We start from the raw sequence: 16702 nt of genomic DNA on the forward strand, positions 1-16702 counted from the left end.
TGGTCGTGTCTCGCCATGTAAAAATAGACATCTTTAACTTTCCCTTCTGATTGTGTAGCTCTTTTATTTACCTCGCATGTCATCATCTTTCCTTGACTAGTGAATCATTTCTAAGTCCGGGTCCGGGTCATCTCTCTCAGTCTCTGGGACGACAGACTTCCTCTTCCTGTTGATGCGTCTCAGAACAAGCTGTCCACGTCCCCCATCTCCACAAACACAGTCTTCATCTGGGAGTAGAACTCGATCGCCACCCGGCCGTTCTCCCGCCCGATGCCTGGAAAATCGTCACAGATTAGCTCCAATCCACCGTCTTCAGATTAGCTACGTCTCTTATACCGTCTTACCTGACATTTTGAAGCCTCCAAATGGAACCTCCACAGGAGTGATGTTGTAGTTGTTGATGAAGCAGGAACCAGCCTTGAGGCGCTCCACCACGCGATGGGCTCGCCTCACATCCCTGAAGGCAGCAAACCCAAATGGTCCTCGCTCCTTTTCACTACCAGTGTTGCTAGTCGAGCTCATAAACTTGCCCCCCCCCCCCCGAGGCGTCTCGGTAAAAAAAGCTCACCGAGTGAAGACGCCCGCAGCCAGACCCAAGGCGCTATCGTTGGCTCTTCGCAGCGCCTCCTCTTCGGATTCAAAAGACAGGACGGACATGACGGGGCCGAAGATCTCCTCCTTCACGCAGGTCATCTCGTCTGTGCAGTCGCCTGTTTGGAAGAGCAAGGATGTGGAAACACTAGCGACCTAAAAAAATCAACTACCTTAACCAAGATCGCACTTAAAAAAAAGAATCTTTATCGCGTAAAGGTAAAGAAGGGATTAAAAGAGTTCAAAAACATCTCCTCCTCCTCCCCCCCCCTCACCTCAATCATTCTCGCGGTTTTCATTTGGCCTCGTACCTTATCTGCTTTTCATTTCGACATAGTTTATAGTTGGCATGTCCCTTATCAATCCCTTTCACTCAGTTTGATACCAAACGGCTCTAGCGTTTAACATGTTTTAAGTCCATCGCTGGGATTGTTTTTTTTAAACTCTTTTGTATTTCGAGGCCACCGTATTGAATTGAATTAAAAAGGAAGAGAAAAGATGTCCCACCCAATACGCATGGAGTCATGTAGTATCCACCTCGGAGTTTGGGATCTGATGGGACAAAAGCGTCCCCTCCACACAGCACCGTGGCTCCCTGGAGAACGATGGACACTCAGCCGTGAAGACAAAAGTCCACGGAGAGTCTTTTTGACAAACACATGCGGTTTTAGATCGTGTCTCACTTCTTTCTTTGCCTGATCCACAAAGGACAGGACTTTTTCCAGGTGAGGCCGGCTGACCAGCGCTCCCATCCGCGTGGTCTCCAATAGAGGGTCTCCGATCTTAATGGCGAGCGTCCTCTTCACCACCTCCTCCACAAACCGAGGCAGAATATCCTTGTGGACGAAGACCCTCGTGCCGTTGCTGCAGACCTGTGACGGATCAAATAGCGCGTCTCCGTGTGCAGACGAGGGACGCGAACTGGAGTCGCGGACGCGGGAACGGAAAGCGGAGCGCCGCCTACCTGGCCTTGAGACAGGAAGTTGGCCATCAGAGCTCCCTTCACAGCGTTCTCCACGTCGCTGTCCTCGAAGATGAGCAGAGGAGATTTCCCTCCGAGCTCCAGAGTCACGGGCTTCACCCCCTCGGACGCCATCGCCATAATCTGTAGCACAGAGACGCACAGAAGAAGAAGATCCATCTATTTGGGCCGTTATAATTCTTCTCCATGATTCAGTAGCCCCCCCCCCAAAAAAACCTGACCTTCTTGCCCGTGGGCACGCTCCCGGTGAAGGACACCTTGGCGACGTCGGGGTGTCGGCAGAGTAAGCTGCCGGTGTCGGGGCCGCCCTGCACCACGTTGAGCAGCCCCTCCGGAGCGCCGGCCTCGGCGTAGAGCTCTGCCAGCACGGCCGCCGTCACCGGGGTCACCGGCGAAGGCTTGAAGACCATGGAGTTGCCTGTCCCGGGAATGCTTCATAAATAAGCGTGACTGAATTCGGCAGAGGAGATGATTCCGGGTTATAATTTTATAGCTCGACAAATTTCAGAGCATCATCATTACCGCAGGCCAGGGCTGGCGCCGATTTCCACGCGGCTATCTGGAAAGGGTAATTCCAGGCGCCGATGCCGACGCAGACTCCCAGAGGCTCCCGGCGGGTGTAGGCGAACGAGCCCCCTGAAAGCTGGACGTGCTGGCCTTTAAGAAAACAAACCAAGAAAGCATGAATGGAGGTTTAAAACGGGTTTCTTCCAACATAAACTATATAGTAATAACATAATAATAACATTCTAACTAGTCCTAATTAAAGAACAACTCAGGTCGCCTGCGATGGTGGCGAATGCGTCGCCGTTGTCTGACCACGCCCTGAAAACCTGAAAACGCGCAGATCGTCGTGCCGAGTGATGTCTGGCTCCGCCTCCAGATCGTTGGACGACAGGAAACGCCTGTAAATGATACGCGAGCGCTGCAACCCACCCGCCAGGGTCCCGGCCAGCCCCGCGTAGTACTCTATGCACAGTCGGGCAGAGTCCACATCCAGACGGGCTTCCGTGATGGACTTCCCATTGTTGACCACTTCCAGTTCGGCGATGGCCTCTCTCCTGCTCTGTGCGCAAAAGCCAAGCAGATCCCGGATCTGTTCATAGAAACTCCACGACGGCTGCACAGAACGGGCCCGTTTTCATGGAGCAAAAAAACGAAACGGAAGCGGAAGCTGATATCCCCTAAAATGACGAGCACCTCAACGAGACGAGCGGCCTCCATCATGACCTTTGCCCTCTCCATCCCGGACATTTTGCTCCAGTGGCCAAAGGCAGACTTTGCGGCCTCCACGGCCTGATCGACCTCCGCGGCGCCACACGGCTCAAAGCGGCAGAAGACTCGCCCTGAAAAGTGGAACACTGGAGGTTAAATATTCATGAAAGGTACTCCAGGGTGAGACAATGTTTATTTTAGTCGTATAACATATATTCAGGCCAGACGTCACTACGCCAAGCATCCTTCCACGGCGTTGAGGGACCGAAGTCCACTCGGGAAAACTGTGTCAACAGCTAGTTCCGGTGTCGGTCAAGGTGTGCGCCTTACCCGTCGCAGGCTCGTAAACGCTTTCCTTGACGCATTCGTCCCGACTCGCCTTCCACCTCTTCCCGGCCCAGAAGTTCAGCGGGGCCGTGACGTCAACTGAGCCCGAGGACAGGCATCGAGCCGCCGGCCGCAGAGACGGAGCGAGTCTCCGGAACATGTTGAGTCACTAGAACTAGAACATACTGCAGGTTAGCGCGAAAAAAGAGAGAAACAGTTGCATTATTATTGACGTAACTATTGACGTAACTTGTTGACGTCAAACGAATCCACAAAAAACACGAGTTGCTTTTTTCTTTTTTGTCATTTAGTATTTCACGTTTGCATTTTTCTGTTGGTCGTCTTACATGTCGGATGCGCCACAAATCCAAGCGAGGAATAATAACGCACTACTAAATAGAATCCAACAAAGTATCATGCAGGGACTCAAGCAAGAGGCGGGGCTTCAAGTGTTGACCCGGTGCAGTGGTTGGGCCTGCCAGAAAAAGCGTAACACTTGATTGGCTAGTTCCCCTGTCGAACCAAAATAGGAATAATAATACTTTTAAATTACTAATTAAAGTAAATGTCAACATTTATCCGTTTATAACAAATATAAACCTCATTGAAATTATATATTGTACTGTAATTTATGTTTTATTTTAAGTGAGTCTAAGCTATCGGTGTGTTTATGGGAGGAGCCTAGCTCAATGACGTTCTAGCCACGTGGAGGAGTCTTGCTCGTCGTGATGTAGGTCAGAGGTCAGAGGTCAGAGGCCGGATTGTAGAGTATTCAATTAAGAAAAACGATGCTGTGGGAAAATATTAATAAAAATAAACTACATAAATTAAACTAGCTTTTTAAATTCTCTGTCATCCGTTATTAAATTGTAGGTTTTTAATGATGCGGGGGAGCCTCATTTAAATATTGTTAGGATTATTAACACACATCAAGTCACAGTGCAAAGTTAACGTAATTTTCTTTTAAACTGATCTCTTTTAGAAAGAAAGAAAGCTTTTATTATTGTCATTGCAATGTTTACACTGCAAGCACACAACCAAATTACGTTTACACCGTAGGCCTATACGGACCCCCATCAACAAATAGATAATTATCCTGTTCTTTAGTCAACTCGAATATTTAATTGGCATATATGATGGTGGTGAAAGGTAAATATGGAGGTTAAATATTCAAGCAACAACAATTCAATCACAGTGAAGTGATTTAAAGTTTAATTCATCAGAAGATGAGGAGCATCGTTTTTGCTTGAGGTGTTTAACTGAGGGCGTATCAGACGATTTAATATAGTTAAAAATAAGAGATTGTATTTGTTTTAATAATTATTTTCAATACGTCTGCTTACATAAAACCATGTTAGAAAATACAAATACTATTTAAAACTCTCATTAAACGTCGCGTCGGCGTTGTTGTGGGCGGAGCCTAAGGCTAATGATATTCCGGCACCCAGGCCGGTGGCTCCACACTGCAAGCATGGCCGGAGACAGCGAGGCGCTCATCAGAGACCGGGACGAGGACGCCGGCGTTATTCGGCAGCCTTTTCTCATCGGCGTCTCCGGGGGTACGGCCAGTGGAAAGGTCAGGACCGGAGCGCGTTAATCTGGCCGTTTAAAGGAGTCGGCCGGCGGGTCTCGGTTCGCCGAGCCGACCGCGTGGCTTCGGCGGCGGCGGTGTCGCGGCTTGATTGACAGCTCTTTCATCAGTTTAACCATCAAAGGCTTTCCTCTAGCCGCTTTAGCTTAGCAAGGCCTTCCCACCTGCTGGTTTATTCTCTTGCCGTCCGGTCCGCTTATTTCAATGTCGTTAGCCGGACCGTGTGACTTTTTTGTTGTTGTTGAAGTTAGCATAGTTAGCCGCAGGGAATTCCATCACATGCTAGCTGCGCTTTGCGCGGCGGACAATACCCGGCTGGTAGCTTTTTCTTTTTTTACTTACCGTACTATGGTGAAGACGTTTCACCCTTTTCTGTCTTCTGATTGGCTGCTTGGGTTGGCTAAATTTAACCTCGAGGGCTTGTGACTGGTTAGAGGCGGAAACCACTATATGGGTTTAACCAATCAGCGACATAATAGGGCGGGTCCCGACATATCCATAGTAGGATCCGTTATTTCCTTTGTAAACATTGTGAGCTAGCTACGCCGCTGCGTTTTGTATAACAACCTTCCTGACATTAATTAATGATGATGACCTTTTTGTAATTATCAGATTGATAAAGTATCTTGGATCTTGAATTGATGAATTAAATGGGAAAAGTACTCTTTGATCTTTAAGCGGCTAGCATGACCTCCTTGATTAGCATTCTGTTCTCCAACCTGCGTGGGCAGCGCTAAAATAAAAATAAAAATCACGCTGACCCGAGTGGAATGACGCGTGTGTGTTAGGTCATCGGGTTTCTTTGTTATGACTATCCGGCAGTGACGCCGGAAAACGCGTCACGTTAAACTGGAAATGAGCAGACGAGCTTTACGGTGGGGGTCTGCCCAAGATTATTCCTTTTTTTTGAAGGCGTCGTCTGTTTTTTTTATTGTGGGGGGGGGGGGTCGTCGCTGCTGTTCCACGTTGCCCCAGATATGAACACACTTTGTGCTTCCTGGAAACTCCCCACAAAGGATCAGGCCAAAGCCGTGTTGAAGCTGGAGGGAGATATAACTGATGCTAAATTACCTCCGTGCCCCTTTGTCTGACATTTGTGTTGATGCAACTTCCTGTGGGGGGGGGGGGCGTCCAAATTCATTGTAGCATCCCCTTCATGGAGCCTCACGCAGCTGGAGAGTTCCCAGTCAGCACTGGGTATGAGATCTAGTTCCGTTCGGCAGGTCAGCGGGGGCAAACGTGGCGGGCGCGAGCCGCCCGGCCGTCCGGTGACGATCCGGTGTTGTCGTTTCTGTCCCAGTCGTCGGTGTGTGAGAAAATCATGGAGCTGCTGGGCCAGAACAAGATCGACCACCACCAGCGGCAGGTGGCCATCCTCAGCCAGGACAGCTTCTACAAGGTGCTGACCCCCGAGCAGAAGGCCAAGGCGCAGAAGGGCCAGTTCAACTTCGACCATCCGGGTGAGTCGGCGCCGCTGCTGCAGATCCGGTTATTGGGTCCTGACTTCAGAAGTGCACGTCTGAGCCGCATGCCTCGTCTCGTCCTCAGACGCCTTTGACAATGAGCTGATGATGCAAACACTCCGACAGATCCTGCAGGGGGAGACGGTCCAGATTCCAGTTTACGACTTTGTCGCTCACTCCAGGTGAGGAGAGACGCGGGGGGGCGGGGGGGGGGGGGGGGGGGCGCGCCGGGTGTCCGAATGCCGCCGCTGACTCGGGGGGGCACTGCTCTCGCGTGTCGTTGCAGGAAAGACGAGTTCGTTACGGTGTACCCGGCAGACGTGGTCTTGTTCGAGGGCATCCTCATGTTCTACTCGCAGGACATCCGGGACATGTTCCAGATGAAGCTGTTCGTCGACACGGACGCGGACACGCGGCTGTCGCGCCGAGGTGCGCCGCCCGTCGGGCTTGAACGGCTGCCCCCCCGGTCGTCGTCTGTTCATCGACCGTTTAATGCTCTCTGTGTTCTGGGTTTCAGTTCTGAGGGACATCAGCGAGCGCGGCAGAGAGCTGGAGCAGGTTCTGACTCAGTACATCACGTTCGTGAAGCCGGCCTTCGAAGAGTTCTGTTTGCCGGTGAGCGACTTTCTTCTCTGTCGGATCTACTTCTTGTGGAGGAATATCCCGATACGATCGGTTTTAGTTTGAGTGCTTTTTTTAATGCGGGAGGGAAGGTGTGGTTTAAACTCTTAAACTATTGGTCTATACGTCTTTAACGCACGTCCAAACGTGAAGCTGGCGCTTTTAACCCCGTCTTTACTCCTGCCAGACGAAGAAGTACGCCGACGTGATTATCCCCCGAGGAGCCGATAATCTCGGTAAGGACCATTTCTGCTAGCGTCGCGTTTCTCATCTTGCTAACATTTCCTTTCGGGTTAATGCTGATTGGGCGTCGGCCTTTTTGAGCGTCGTCGGCGCAGTCCTTGATCCTGACTAACCGCCTCTCTGCTCTTTCAGTGGCCATCAACTTGATAGTGCAGCATATCCAAGACATTCTGAACGGCGGCCCGACCAAACGGCACAACGGCGTGACGAACGGCCACAGCACGCCACGCCAGCGGCGGCCCTCCGAGTCCAGCAGCCGGCCGCATTGACCTCATCGCACCTCTCTTTGACGGGGGGGTTATTGCGGTGTAAATATGCCCGACGGCATCCCTGTATTTAAGAGGAAAAAAAAAAGAATTGCAAACAATTGAGATGCCTTACTCTAATTATTACGACTATTATTATTATTTTCTTTGTCGGTGTGGAATCTGGGCTTTCGGTTCTTCAGCGTGAAAGAGGGTTCTGGTGATGAAGACCAGGCTGGTCTGATATGTTTTCCTCCCAGCATGCATTCTGCTCATTTTCTGTATCCCCTGCTGCAACCATGGAAATTCATGCCGCCAATGAATAAAAGAAGGGGAGTCCTTTCAATTTTGTAACATCTGATAAAACTTGAACCCCGGATTGCGGGAGAGCTAAAAGAAACGACGACGGGACAAAAAGATGACTTGAAGAAACGCTGCGTACTTGTACTGACAATCTTAGAAGTGTTGGCGCTCCGTTTCAGTGTTCCACGCCCATCGTGTTTGTAATGTGCTACAGCCGAGGGCCGTCTGCAGCACCGACTGCCACGCTGATGCCGTTTCTGCAGCAGCGCTTGGTGCCAGACAGTTTTTCGGTACTGATGGTCACATGTGGAAATGTGACCATCAGACCAATGAAGCCAAAAGCTTGACGTCTCATCTCTGTTGTCTGTTAACTGTTGTGGGTTTTGTTACTTTTCGGGGATTGCATGTACCCTTCTGCTTAATGATTACTGTCACTCAGAACGCAACTAGTCTTGTTCCGTTTAAAATGAATCAACGAATCCAACGTGGGTCATTTGGCTTGCATTAATATGACAGAGTCGTCCCTGATAAGATGAAGGTATGACGTGCACTCAGGTTGATAATCTACAATTTTTCTATGAAATGGTTATAAGGGCATTGCATCCAACAGCAATATGAGCTTTCTGAGGTGTGTGCGCGTGGCTATTAGCCACCCGGGCACCCCCCCCCCCCCGATGCCTCTGCAAACTTGCCTCAGGTTAACATGTACAATGAGTATCTGCAATAGAATCCAGTTACAGGCTATAATAAACAATCTGACTTTTATACATCTGTGCTGTGTTTTGTTTATCGATGCGATTGAATCGCATCAAGATTTGTACTGTATGACTTTATTTGCAATTGCTTATTGGAATGGATCCAGGCTGAATTACATTAATTTATAAATGGTCAATAAACTGTGAAAAATAATATTAACTTGTTTGATCACTGTCATTTCTTAATGGGTTGAGATTTCTACACATCTCGCGAGATCGCTGCATTGGCCAGAAGTAGGTCATTCATGTGTTTCTCATTGTGACCACTAGAGGGTACAATGGTAATTGTGAAGATTCGCAGCATTTCAGGTGTCATGGTAGATCTGTGTGTTGAATGACGATACTCAAGTATAAATAGCTGGATCTTGCATCCGGCTGTTCAGAACCGGATCCTCATGGAGTGATGGATGTTGTCTTGTATTACTTTCAGTAACGCTACCACCAAAACAACCCGCTGCTGGATTACAAACAAACTACCCTTAACAACTGAGTTGGGAAATTACGAGGCCCCCTGAAAGCAGCACCAAAAGCTGCCATCACTCGGGCTGCAAGATGGTGGTACGTGTCCGCCGCCAGCGCGCTTCTGTTTCTTTAAAGCAGACTTGTGCTAACTTCTCTCTACTGTACGCGTGACAGAAGTTCGGGCTCCAGTTCAAAGCCACCCTGGAGAATGTCACCAATGTGAGGCCAGTGGGGGAGGACTTCCGCTGGTTTCTGAAGGTAGGATAGCCGTCAAGCTAGCTGCTAGCATGCTAGTTCACCGTCTTCCTACAGTCACCATCACCACCAGAGCCTTCGTTTTTCTCTTATTTAGCTGAAGTGTGGCAACTGTGGAGAAGTCCCAGATAAATGGCAGTATATCACCTTGGCGGTAAGGACGATAATAATCAACGCTGTGTCCTTACGCTGGATAAAATGATTTTATTTTATTTTTTTAAATGATGTTTAGGAAAGTGTCCCACTGAAAGGAGGAAGAAGCAGCGCCAGCATGGTGCAGAAATGTAAACTGTGCGCCAGGGACAATTCTATTGGTGAGCCAAATCTCGTGACCCCGCCCCTTTTGTCTTCGTCTTCCGGGGAGGTTAAAATAAAACAAGTGTGACACGTCGACACGTTTTCCTACAGATATCCTGGGAGATACGATCACGCCTTATAATGTGAGCAAATATTTCATTATTCCATCAAGCCTCATGAATATCTGTGGTTAACACCATGCAGACGCTCTGTCCTACAGACCAACAACATGAATGAACGCTCTCTCTCTCTCTTTTCTCGTGGCGCTGTGCTTCTGCTGGGTTGAAGTTCGAGGACAGCGAACGCTTCAAGACGATGGTGCGGTTTGAATGTCGGGGTCTGGAGCCCATTGACTTCCAACCACAAGTGAGAATCTCGAGACGAGCAGACGCCAGCCTCTGCTGTCGTCTATGAGTGACATTTAAAGTTCAAGTTTAAAGTGTTCTGATTATACTGGCCTTTTGTAGTCATACTTGTATCCCCTGTGTAGATAATTCTACATCTCAGCCCTGGTATTAAAGCAGGCTGACTTGATGTAACCCCTTATTAGCTTACCTGAATGAATGAAATGATTATTAGTAATCGTAGGCTCCATGGAGATGAACATATGTGTTGATAGAAAAAGGTGTGTTACTTCTTAATCAGACTTCAGAATGTTTTTCCAAACCCTCCCCAGGCTGGCTTTGCTGCACAAGGCCCGGACTCTGGGACGGCCTTTCCGGAAATTAACCTGCTAGAAAAAGTAAGTGCAGCGGGAATGCGTTATGTTCAGACGTTATTTATGGCACTCGTGTTAACTTTTCCTCAACGATATTTCACCCGACACCTCTTGTGCATTTCAGGACTGGACGGACTACGATGAGAAAATCGGTGAGTCGGTGGGGATATATGAGGTCGCCCACCAGTTCAAAAAGTGCTGATGTCATCATGCAAGAAGCCTCAGAGGATTTGTCCATGAACATTACAGCCAAACATCCCCCCCCCCCCCCCCCCACTGTCTCAATAAACATTAAAGGCTAACATTCTTTTCTTTCCAAATCTAAGTGCTTTCAGTTTTCAGTCACACACATTTAGAGCAAAAAACAACAAAGTCCTCTTCAATGGTACTGCAAAGAGTTAAATACTGACAGAGCTTTCACTCTGTATCATTTTTAAATATCTGAAAAATGTCAACAATATAAGACACAGCTGATTTAAACTATAAGTACGGGTTAGTGGAACTGGACCGTAACTGCTTCTTGCATCAGGGCGTCAATGACTGCATTGACAATAAACTGGACTCAATTGTAACTATTGCTTTTTATATATATTTTAATATTTTACTTTAATATTTCTATTAATGCACTATGTGCCATACTGTCAATTTCTTTCTGCGATGAACTGGCGGCTTGTCCAGGGTGTCCCCCGCCTCTCGCCCATTGACTGCTGGGATTGGCTCCAGCTTGGCCCGCGACCCGACAGCGGATTAAGCGGTTAGAAAATGATGAATGAACTTTAATATTTCTATTAATGCACTATGTGCCATACTGTCAATTTCTTATTCCTGGGCCTCTGCGCCTGCAGGGATCGTCTATAACTCTATATACGTAGCAACGCCCTCGGCACAGAGTGAAGGGTGTTGTTTTTGCCACCGAGTGACACATCTTCTCAGGTACACACGATCTTTGTTTGCCGGGACCTTGCCCTGCTTCCTGCTCGCTGCTGCCTCGCAGAGCTAGCCGCGTACCCTCCGCGCCCCCGCCGCCGAACAGAACGCAACAATGGCCCCGTTGAGGAAGACGAACCGGGTGTTTGTCATCGGCGTGGGGATGACAAAGGTATTATTTTCACTATTCCTCAGTTGGTTTTGCCCGCAGGCGACAAACTCTCATGTTGATTTGTGGCTAGCTAACGTTAGCCCAGCTTCAAACTGCGGCGCATTAAACCTGTTTCATGCGTTATTGTTGAAGTTACGTCGCACGCCATGACGTCAGAAACCACATTCCTCACGTCGACACTAATGTAAACATTGTAAACATTAGCCGGCTAGGTTAGCGCAAGCTAGGTGCGTGTTTGTATGTTTTACATTCGTACTTTGGACCTTGGTTTTATGACTGACGGTGTTAAAGGTCACGATGAACTCCAGAGCAGGTTCGATCAGAAAATCAAGTTTTTTAATCCTGTTTATAAACTCAGATGGTTTACAAAATCATCTGGACGCATCTGGATGAACTTTTCAGGAAATGTTGGGAATATTACCAGGAACAGATGATCCAGAAGAGATCCTGGATTCTGGATCACTTTGAAAGTTAACATTGCAGAACGTCAACATTTTTGTTCATCAATATCTCGGCTGATTATTGACCGGATGTTCATGTAATTTGACTCAATCACGTGGGGTGGGGGTCGCTGTCTTACCACCGAATTTCATCTGGATCGGATCCAGAATAAGGGAAAATATATATTTAATTTTAACAATGAAAACTACATTTTTGCGGAATCAAAAATCTGTAAAATCAACTCTTATTCACTTTTAATTTTCATGGTTGGCTAAAAGACAATGATCCAGTCTTTTATCATTTTTAATCCTGATAAAAATTATTATTTTTATTTTTAAATCCAATAATCCAGATCTGGAAAATGAAAAATATAAATTTGGTGGTGGGATGCATGTGTTTCGTCTTGCACTCGAAAAATCAGATTCAACTTGAAATCAAACAAGCTGAATGATCTTGGATTACAAATAAAGATGATGGTTCTGTGTGTCGCTGCAGTTTGACAAGCCCGGGGCCAGAGGCGACTGCGATTACCCCGATCTGGCCAAGGAAGCAGGTGCCTGTTTTAAAAACGTCTGAATAACTCGCGCCGATGCCGTCGAGATGCTTTAGTGCAGTAAATCTACGAATTCTTTTAGGTGAAAAGGCGCTGGCTGACGCCGGGATCCCGTATTCTGCTGTCGAACAGGCCTGCGTGGGATACGTCTACGGTGGGACCTGCGGCGTAACTCTAATTATTATGTACTTTCACAATCTGGGGATTTAAAACTGCACCACGAAGCCCCTCTGATGCTGCGACTGACCCCCCTTCAGGCGACTCCACCTGCGGCCAGAGGGCCATTTATCACAGCCTGGGCATGACCGGGATCCCCATCGTCAACGTCAACAACAACTGCTCCACCGGCTCCACGGCTCTGTTCACGGCGAGGCAGTTTGTTCTGGGAGGTGAGTCCGGCTCCAGAGGAGACGTGTAAAGCCCCCCCCCCCCCCCCCCCGCCCGCCTGAGACCTGCCTGTCTGCCCCCACAGGCCTCTCCGACTGCGTCCTCGCCCTCGGCTTCGAAAAGATGGAGAAGGGCTCTTTGTCCTCGAAGGTGACGGGAGCGGCGCGGAAATGAATCTTCTTTCCCCGATGTTCTCGTGTTATTTAAAAAAACGCCAAACTAACTTCCCGGCGTCCGTTATTTAAACGGGAACGGGTGTGTGACGCCGGTTTGCGGATTTCTGCCGCAACTCGACCGGTAAAATTGTTTTCCAGTTTATGGACCGGACCAACCCGATGGACAAGCACATGGAGGTGATGAGCAACCGGCGCGGGATCGCGGCGGCCCCGGCGACGCCGCAGATGTTCGGCAACGCCGGCCGGGAGCACATGGAGAAATACGGTAAAGTGAGACACGCGCGTGCGCTAAGCTAGCATCCTCACTGCGTCGCCGGGCCCTTCTGTGATTGAATCGGATGTTTGAATCTTCTTTTTCCAGGAACAAAACCGGAACACTTTGCTAAAATCGCCTGGAAAAACCACAAACATTCCACCAATAACCCGTAAGAGAAGTTTCACTCGAACGACAGACGACTTTTTAATTTGATTAAAGTGTGTGTGTGTGTGTGTGTGCGTGTGTGTGCAGATATTCCCAGTTCCAGGACGAGTACAGTTTGGAGCAGGTGATGAAATCCAGGAAGGTGTTTGACTTCCTGACTTTGCTGCAGTGCTGGTGAGAACCTCCTGACCCTTCAGGTTGCCTAGTAACGGCTGCATTCGTCCAGATTTCTGACTCATTCGATTTTAACTCGACCTCGGTTCTCTTTGTGCCGCTCTTCCCTCGTCAGCCCGACATCCGACGGCGCCGGAGCGGCGGTTCTGGCCAGCGAGGCCTTTGTCAGGAAACACCGTCTGGAGAAGCAGGCGGTGGAGATCGTGGCCCAAGAGATGGTGACCGACCTGGCGTCCACGTTTGACGACAACAGCTGCATAAAGTTGGTAAGAAGGAAAAAAAAGAAGAATAAATTGCAGATTATTTTTCTAATGGGAATCGGATCGGACGCCTGGACTATCCAGGCGTGTTCTGGTTCCGTAGCATCCTGTAGCTGCTAGTGGGCCAGCCGAGATCACAGATCTTCATCCTCCTCCTCCTCCTCCTCAGGTGGGATACGACATGTCGCGACTCGCTGCCCAAAAGTGCTACGAGGCCGCGGGTCTGAAACCCGGAGACGTCGACGTGATCGAGCTGCACGACTGCTTCTCGGCCAATGAGCTCATCACGTACGAGGCGCTGGGGCTCTGTCCAGAGGGTGAGACGGGAGCTTCCTCTGGTGTCGCGCTCCAACCTGAAACTCTGACAGGACGTCGTCACGTGTGGCTAGTACCCTGCGCGTGCTGACGCTGCACTTCCCGCTCCGCTACAGGCGGAGCCGGAGAGCTGATCGACAGAGGCGACAACACGTACGGCGGCAAGTTCGTGGTCAACCCCAGCGGCGGGCTCATCTCTAAAGGACATCCTCTGGGCGCCACAGGTTAGTTAAAGGCAAAGGCAGGGAAACGGTCGTGTCCACTCTGACCACCGGGGGGCGCCGGTCCCACAGCGCCGGCTGCTTGTAGGATGTTACACATGGGAGGCGAGCGAAATAACTTTCTGCTTCGCCACGTTCTTTGGCGATGTTAATATGACACCTCACGGATGTAAAGCTGGGGGGGGGGGGGGGGGTCTGTGGGGGGGTTCTTTTCTGGCGAGTTCTTTTCACCGTATAAACGGGGTATTTGAGGTAATATTCAAAGCTTTACATTTGCCTCAGGCCTGGCCCAGTGTGCAGAGCTGTGCTGGCAGCTCCGGGGGGAGGCCGGGGGGAGGCAGGTGTCGGGGGCCAAGGTGGCCCTGCAGCACAACATCGGCTTGGGGGGCGCTGCGGTGGTCGCCCTCTACAGGATGGGCTTCCCTCAGCAGGCCGGGTGAGGAACCGATCAGTCTGATCAGCGCTCGGATTAGCATCTGGTCCAGTGAGTGAAGCGATCGATAGCTGCAGGCGCTAATCAATGGCTGTCTGGGATCGGCCTCTGGAAATGAGACGTAACATGAAAGGACACTTCCGGTTCCTGTCTCGGAGATAAAGTTTTTTTTTTTTTTTTAACACTAGACCTCCTTTTTTCTTTGCTGGCCGGTTCTTCTCAGATCTCCGGTCGGATCCGTTCGCACCAGCTCAGGCGGCGGCGGCGTCGGCCTGGAGGGCTTCAAGGCGTATCACGTCTTCAAAGAGATCGAGAACCGCCTACGTGAGGTATAAAATAGTCTTCCCACGTCCGACTTTTTGGTTCGTACTCGTTCAGGTATAAATAAGTGGTTTCCTTCTTGACTTCCTGCAGCAGGGCGAGCAGCTGGTGAAGACGATCGGCGGCGTGTTTGCCTTCCGAGTGGCCGACGGGCCGGGAGGGAAGAAGGCGACCTGGGTTGTGGATGCGAAAAACGGCCGCGGCTCCGTCTCCAACGACGCGAGTATGCATCATAACGGAGGCGCTTCTTTTTGATGCCCTCTTCTCAGCGGCGCCAACCTCTGACGAGGGTCTTTTACTGCAGGGCTCTTGGCATCATGATTAGTTTTCTGTTTTCTGTTTTCTCAGGTGAGAAGGCGGACTGCACTTTATCCATGAGCGACCAGGACCTTCTCGATCTGATGACGGGAAAGCTGAATGCACAAATGGTGTGTAATCCCGTTTTAATCCCGTTTTAATCCCGTTTCGATTATGCATCTTCTAAATAACCTTAAACGGTTTCATGTCGACTTGTATTTTTCAGTCGCGTTTTAACGTCGCCTTTCTGCCTCCGTATTAAAACCAATTACACGTGAAAAACAAATAAAAATTGGGAAGTGACTAATTCTTTTGTTCTTCCGCCTTTCAGGCTTTCTTCAAAGGGAAGCTGAAGATCGCTGGGAACATGGGGATGGCCATGAAGCTGCAGAAACTCCAGGTCGCACCTGGAAAGTCCAAACTTTGAGATCTGATCATTTGGAAAGTTTAATCCCTCCTGAGGTTTGCCAATCAGTGGACCGATTGATTACTTTGATAATCTGTCTGATCTTTAGATTGTATAGTGGATAACATTTGATTCTAGCCTGTACTTTGATATCAGAGCACACTGCGGAGCACACACAGAACCGTAAACAAACCAACGTGCCTCTAATCCTGTCTAAATAATTAAACCCTTTCTGTCCTCAAACATTCTGAAAGACGATTTTGTGTAAAATACACAGTAATACCTCGTATGTTGAGGTATTACTGTGTATCTGTAAATGTGAGCAACTGTTTAATTTTTGGAAATAAATAATTATCTTATAAATCCCGATCCTTGGTTGGGTGTGTTTACGTTTTTTATTCTGTTTCCACGGTTACCAGTGGATCCTCGGTTCAGCCCAGGAGTTGACTGGATGGTTGGATGGTCGCTATCAGGCTGATATCTTCAGATAACAAGCCGGATAGATAAATGCAGAGAGAAGCGTCTTTATTGATGATTCAGTCTGACGTTCCGTCTACACAAAACCAGTTCAGGCTTTACCTCCTCCTGAACTGCCTCATCTTAATTAATTTAAATTGGTTTCCATGGCAACGGGTCGCTCTACAAAGGATACCTTCGTTGCTCCCGGTCGGAGAATCGTCTTTAAAGTTCTCTCGTCTTGGGAGACGGGACGGACGTTTAAAACTCTGGTCTTCGCTCAGTTTCATCTCCATAGGGGTTTTCTTTTTATTTTATTCACGTTTTAACAGGACATTTCCTTATTTGGTCACGGGTAAACAGTTGCATTTCCTGTGTTTCATAGATTTATGAATAAAGTTTTTTTTTCGAGAAGACCTCCAACATTTTCCACGTCTTTCTTTGAGACGCCTTTTATGGATGAAAATGAAACGGACGGACGGACGGCGGTAATATCAACACATTTGAAGTACATAAATACACGGCGTATATATATCACACATAGAGAGAGTCCAGAGTCCGGCCCGTTGACTTGCGTTGTCCCGTGGTCTCTGCGTACCGCCGGCGTCCCACCTGTCCCGCTTGCTTCTCCTTTGGTTGTTTAAGGCAAAGAGGAAACGCAGCGGGACGCGAAG

At 49.0% G+C, this 16702-nt stretch overlaps 4 protein-coding genes across 4 annotated transcripts; 3 read left to right on the top strand and 1 right to left on the bottom strand.

Annotated features, from left to right (window-relative positions):
- Position 1: 1 nt before the first annotated feature.
- On the bottom strand, positions 2-3523 carry aldh9a1b (aldehyde dehydrogenase 9 family, member A1b). The gene is made up of 12 exons (XM_068749155.1): positions 3463-3523; positions 3119-3290; positions 2774-2919; positions 2510-2639; positions 2096-2230; positions 1795-1991; positions 1556-1696; positions 1275-1463; positions 1099-1186; positions 569-710; positions 345-457; positions 2-274 (listed from the first exon to the last, which is right to left on the bottom strand). Exons 2-12 carry the CDS (start codon positions 3273-3275, stop codon positions 180-182), a joined length of 1533 nt encoding a protein of 510 aa, XP_068605256.1. The 5' UTR covers positions 3276-3290; positions 3463-3523; the 3' UTR covers positions 2-179.
- Positions 3524-4570: 1047 nt separating this feature from the next.
- Positions 4571-8468, top strand: uck2b (uridine-cytidine kinase 2b). The gene is made up of 7 exons (XM_068748463.1): positions 4571-4691; positions 6007-6166; positions 6255-6351; positions 6456-6598; positions 6687-6784; positions 6978-7026; positions 7166-8468. The coding sequence occupies exons 1-7, from the start codon at positions 4587-4589 to the stop codon at positions 7300-7302; spliced, it is 789 nt and encodes a 262-aa protein (XP_068604564.1). The 5' UTR covers positions 4571-4586; the 3' UTR covers positions 7303-8468.
- Positions 8469-8746: 278 nt separating this feature from the next.
- Positions 8747-10383, top strand: czib (CXXC motif containing zinc binding protein). The gene is made up of 8 exons (XM_068748464.1): positions 8747-8894; positions 8973-9056; positions 9151-9207; positions 9286-9367; positions 9462-9493; positions 9639-9716; positions 10027-10092; positions 10193-10383. Exons 1-8 carry the CDS (start codon positions 8889-8891, stop codon positions 10268-10270), a joined length of 483 nt encoding a protein of 160 aa, XP_068604565.1. The 5' UTR covers positions 8747-8888; the 3' UTR covers positions 10271-10383.
- A 704-nt stretch (positions 10384-11087) lies between these two features.
- On the top strand, positions 11088-15948 carry scp2a (sterol carrier protein 2a). The gene is made up of 16 exons (XM_068749079.1): positions 11088-11167; positions 12104-12161; positions 12244-12315; positions 12419-12550; positions 12634-12698; positions 12863-12989; positions 13086-13149; positions 13233-13319; positions 13435-13585; positions 13749-13896; positions 14011-14118; positions 14398-14551; positions 14772-14877; positions 14963-15092; positions 15218-15297; positions 15498-15948. The coding sequence occupies exons 1-16, from the start codon at positions 11111-11113 to the stop codon at positions 15591-15593; spliced, it is 1635 nt and encodes a 544-aa protein (XP_068605180.1). The 5' UTR covers positions 11088-11110; the 3' UTR covers positions 15594-15948.
- The last annotated feature ends 754 nt before the right edge of the window (positions 15949-16702 follow it).

Source organism: Brachionichthys hirsutus, chromosome 15 (genome assembly GCF_040956055.1).
Source record: "Brachionichthys hirsutus isolate HB-005 chromosome 15, CSIRO-AGI_Bhir_v1, whole genome shotgun sequence".
NCBI classification, from domain to species: domain Eukaryota; kingdom Metazoa; phylum Chordata; class Actinopteri; order Lophiiformes; family Brachionichthyidae; genus Brachionichthys; species Brachionichthys hirsutus.

What these genes read in the sequence shown, in the direction of transcription:
- aldh9a1b (XM_068749155.1), bottom strand. Translation starts at nt 3,275, where the DNA reads ATGTTCCGGAGACTCGCTCCGTCTCTGCGGCCGGCGGCTCGATGCCTG. An exon ending in CGTTTACGAGCCTGCGACGG is followed by an intron (nt 2,920 to 3,118) that starts GTAAGGCGCACA and finishes TCCACTTTTCAG; the next exon opens with GGCGAGTCTTCTGCCGCTTT. An exon ending in CATGACTCCATGCGTATTGG is followed by an intron (nt 711 to 1,098) that starts GTGGGACATCTT and finishes TCTTCCAAACAG; the next exon opens with GCGACTGCACAGACGAGATG.
- czib (XM_068748464.1), top strand. An exon ending in ACTTCCGCTGGTTTCTGAAG is followed by an intron (nt 9,057 to 9,150) that starts GTAGGATAGCCG and finishes TCTCTTATTTAG; the next exon opens with CTGAAGTGTGGCAACTGTGG. An exon ending in ATACGATCACGCCTTATAAT is followed by an intron (nt 9,494 to 9,638) that starts GTGAGCAAATAT and finishes GCTGGGTTGAAG; the next exon opens with TTCGAGGACAGCGAACGCTT.
- uck2b (XM_068748463.1), top strand. Translation starts at nt 4,587, where the DNA reads ATGGCCGGAGACAGCGAGGCGCTCATCAGAGACCGGGACGAGGACGCC. An exon ending in GTTCAACTTCGACCATCCGG is followed by an intron (nt 6,167 to 6,254) that starts GTGAGTCGGCGC and finishes TCTCGTCCTCAG; the next exon opens with ACGCCTTTGACAATGAGCTG. An exon ending in TCGAAGAGTTCTGTTTGCCG is followed by an intron (nt 6,785 to 6,977) that starts GTGAGCGACTTT and finishes TACTCCTGCCAG; the next exon opens with ACGAAGAAGTACGCCGACGT.
- scp2a (XM_068749079.1), top strand. Translation starts at nt 11,111, where the DNA reads ATGGCCCCGTTGAGGAAGACGAACCGGGTGTTTGTCATCGGCGTGGGG. An exon ending in TCGGCGTGGGGATGACAAAG is followed by an intron (nt 11,168 to 12,103) that starts GTATTATTTTCA and finishes GTGTCGCTGCAG; the next exon opens with TTTGACAAGCCCGGGGCCAG. An exon ending in GAAAGCTGAATGCACAAATG is followed by an intron (nt 15,298 to 15,497) that starts GTGTGTAATCCC and finishes TCCGCCTTTCAG; the next exon opens with GCTTTCTTCAAAGGGAAGCT.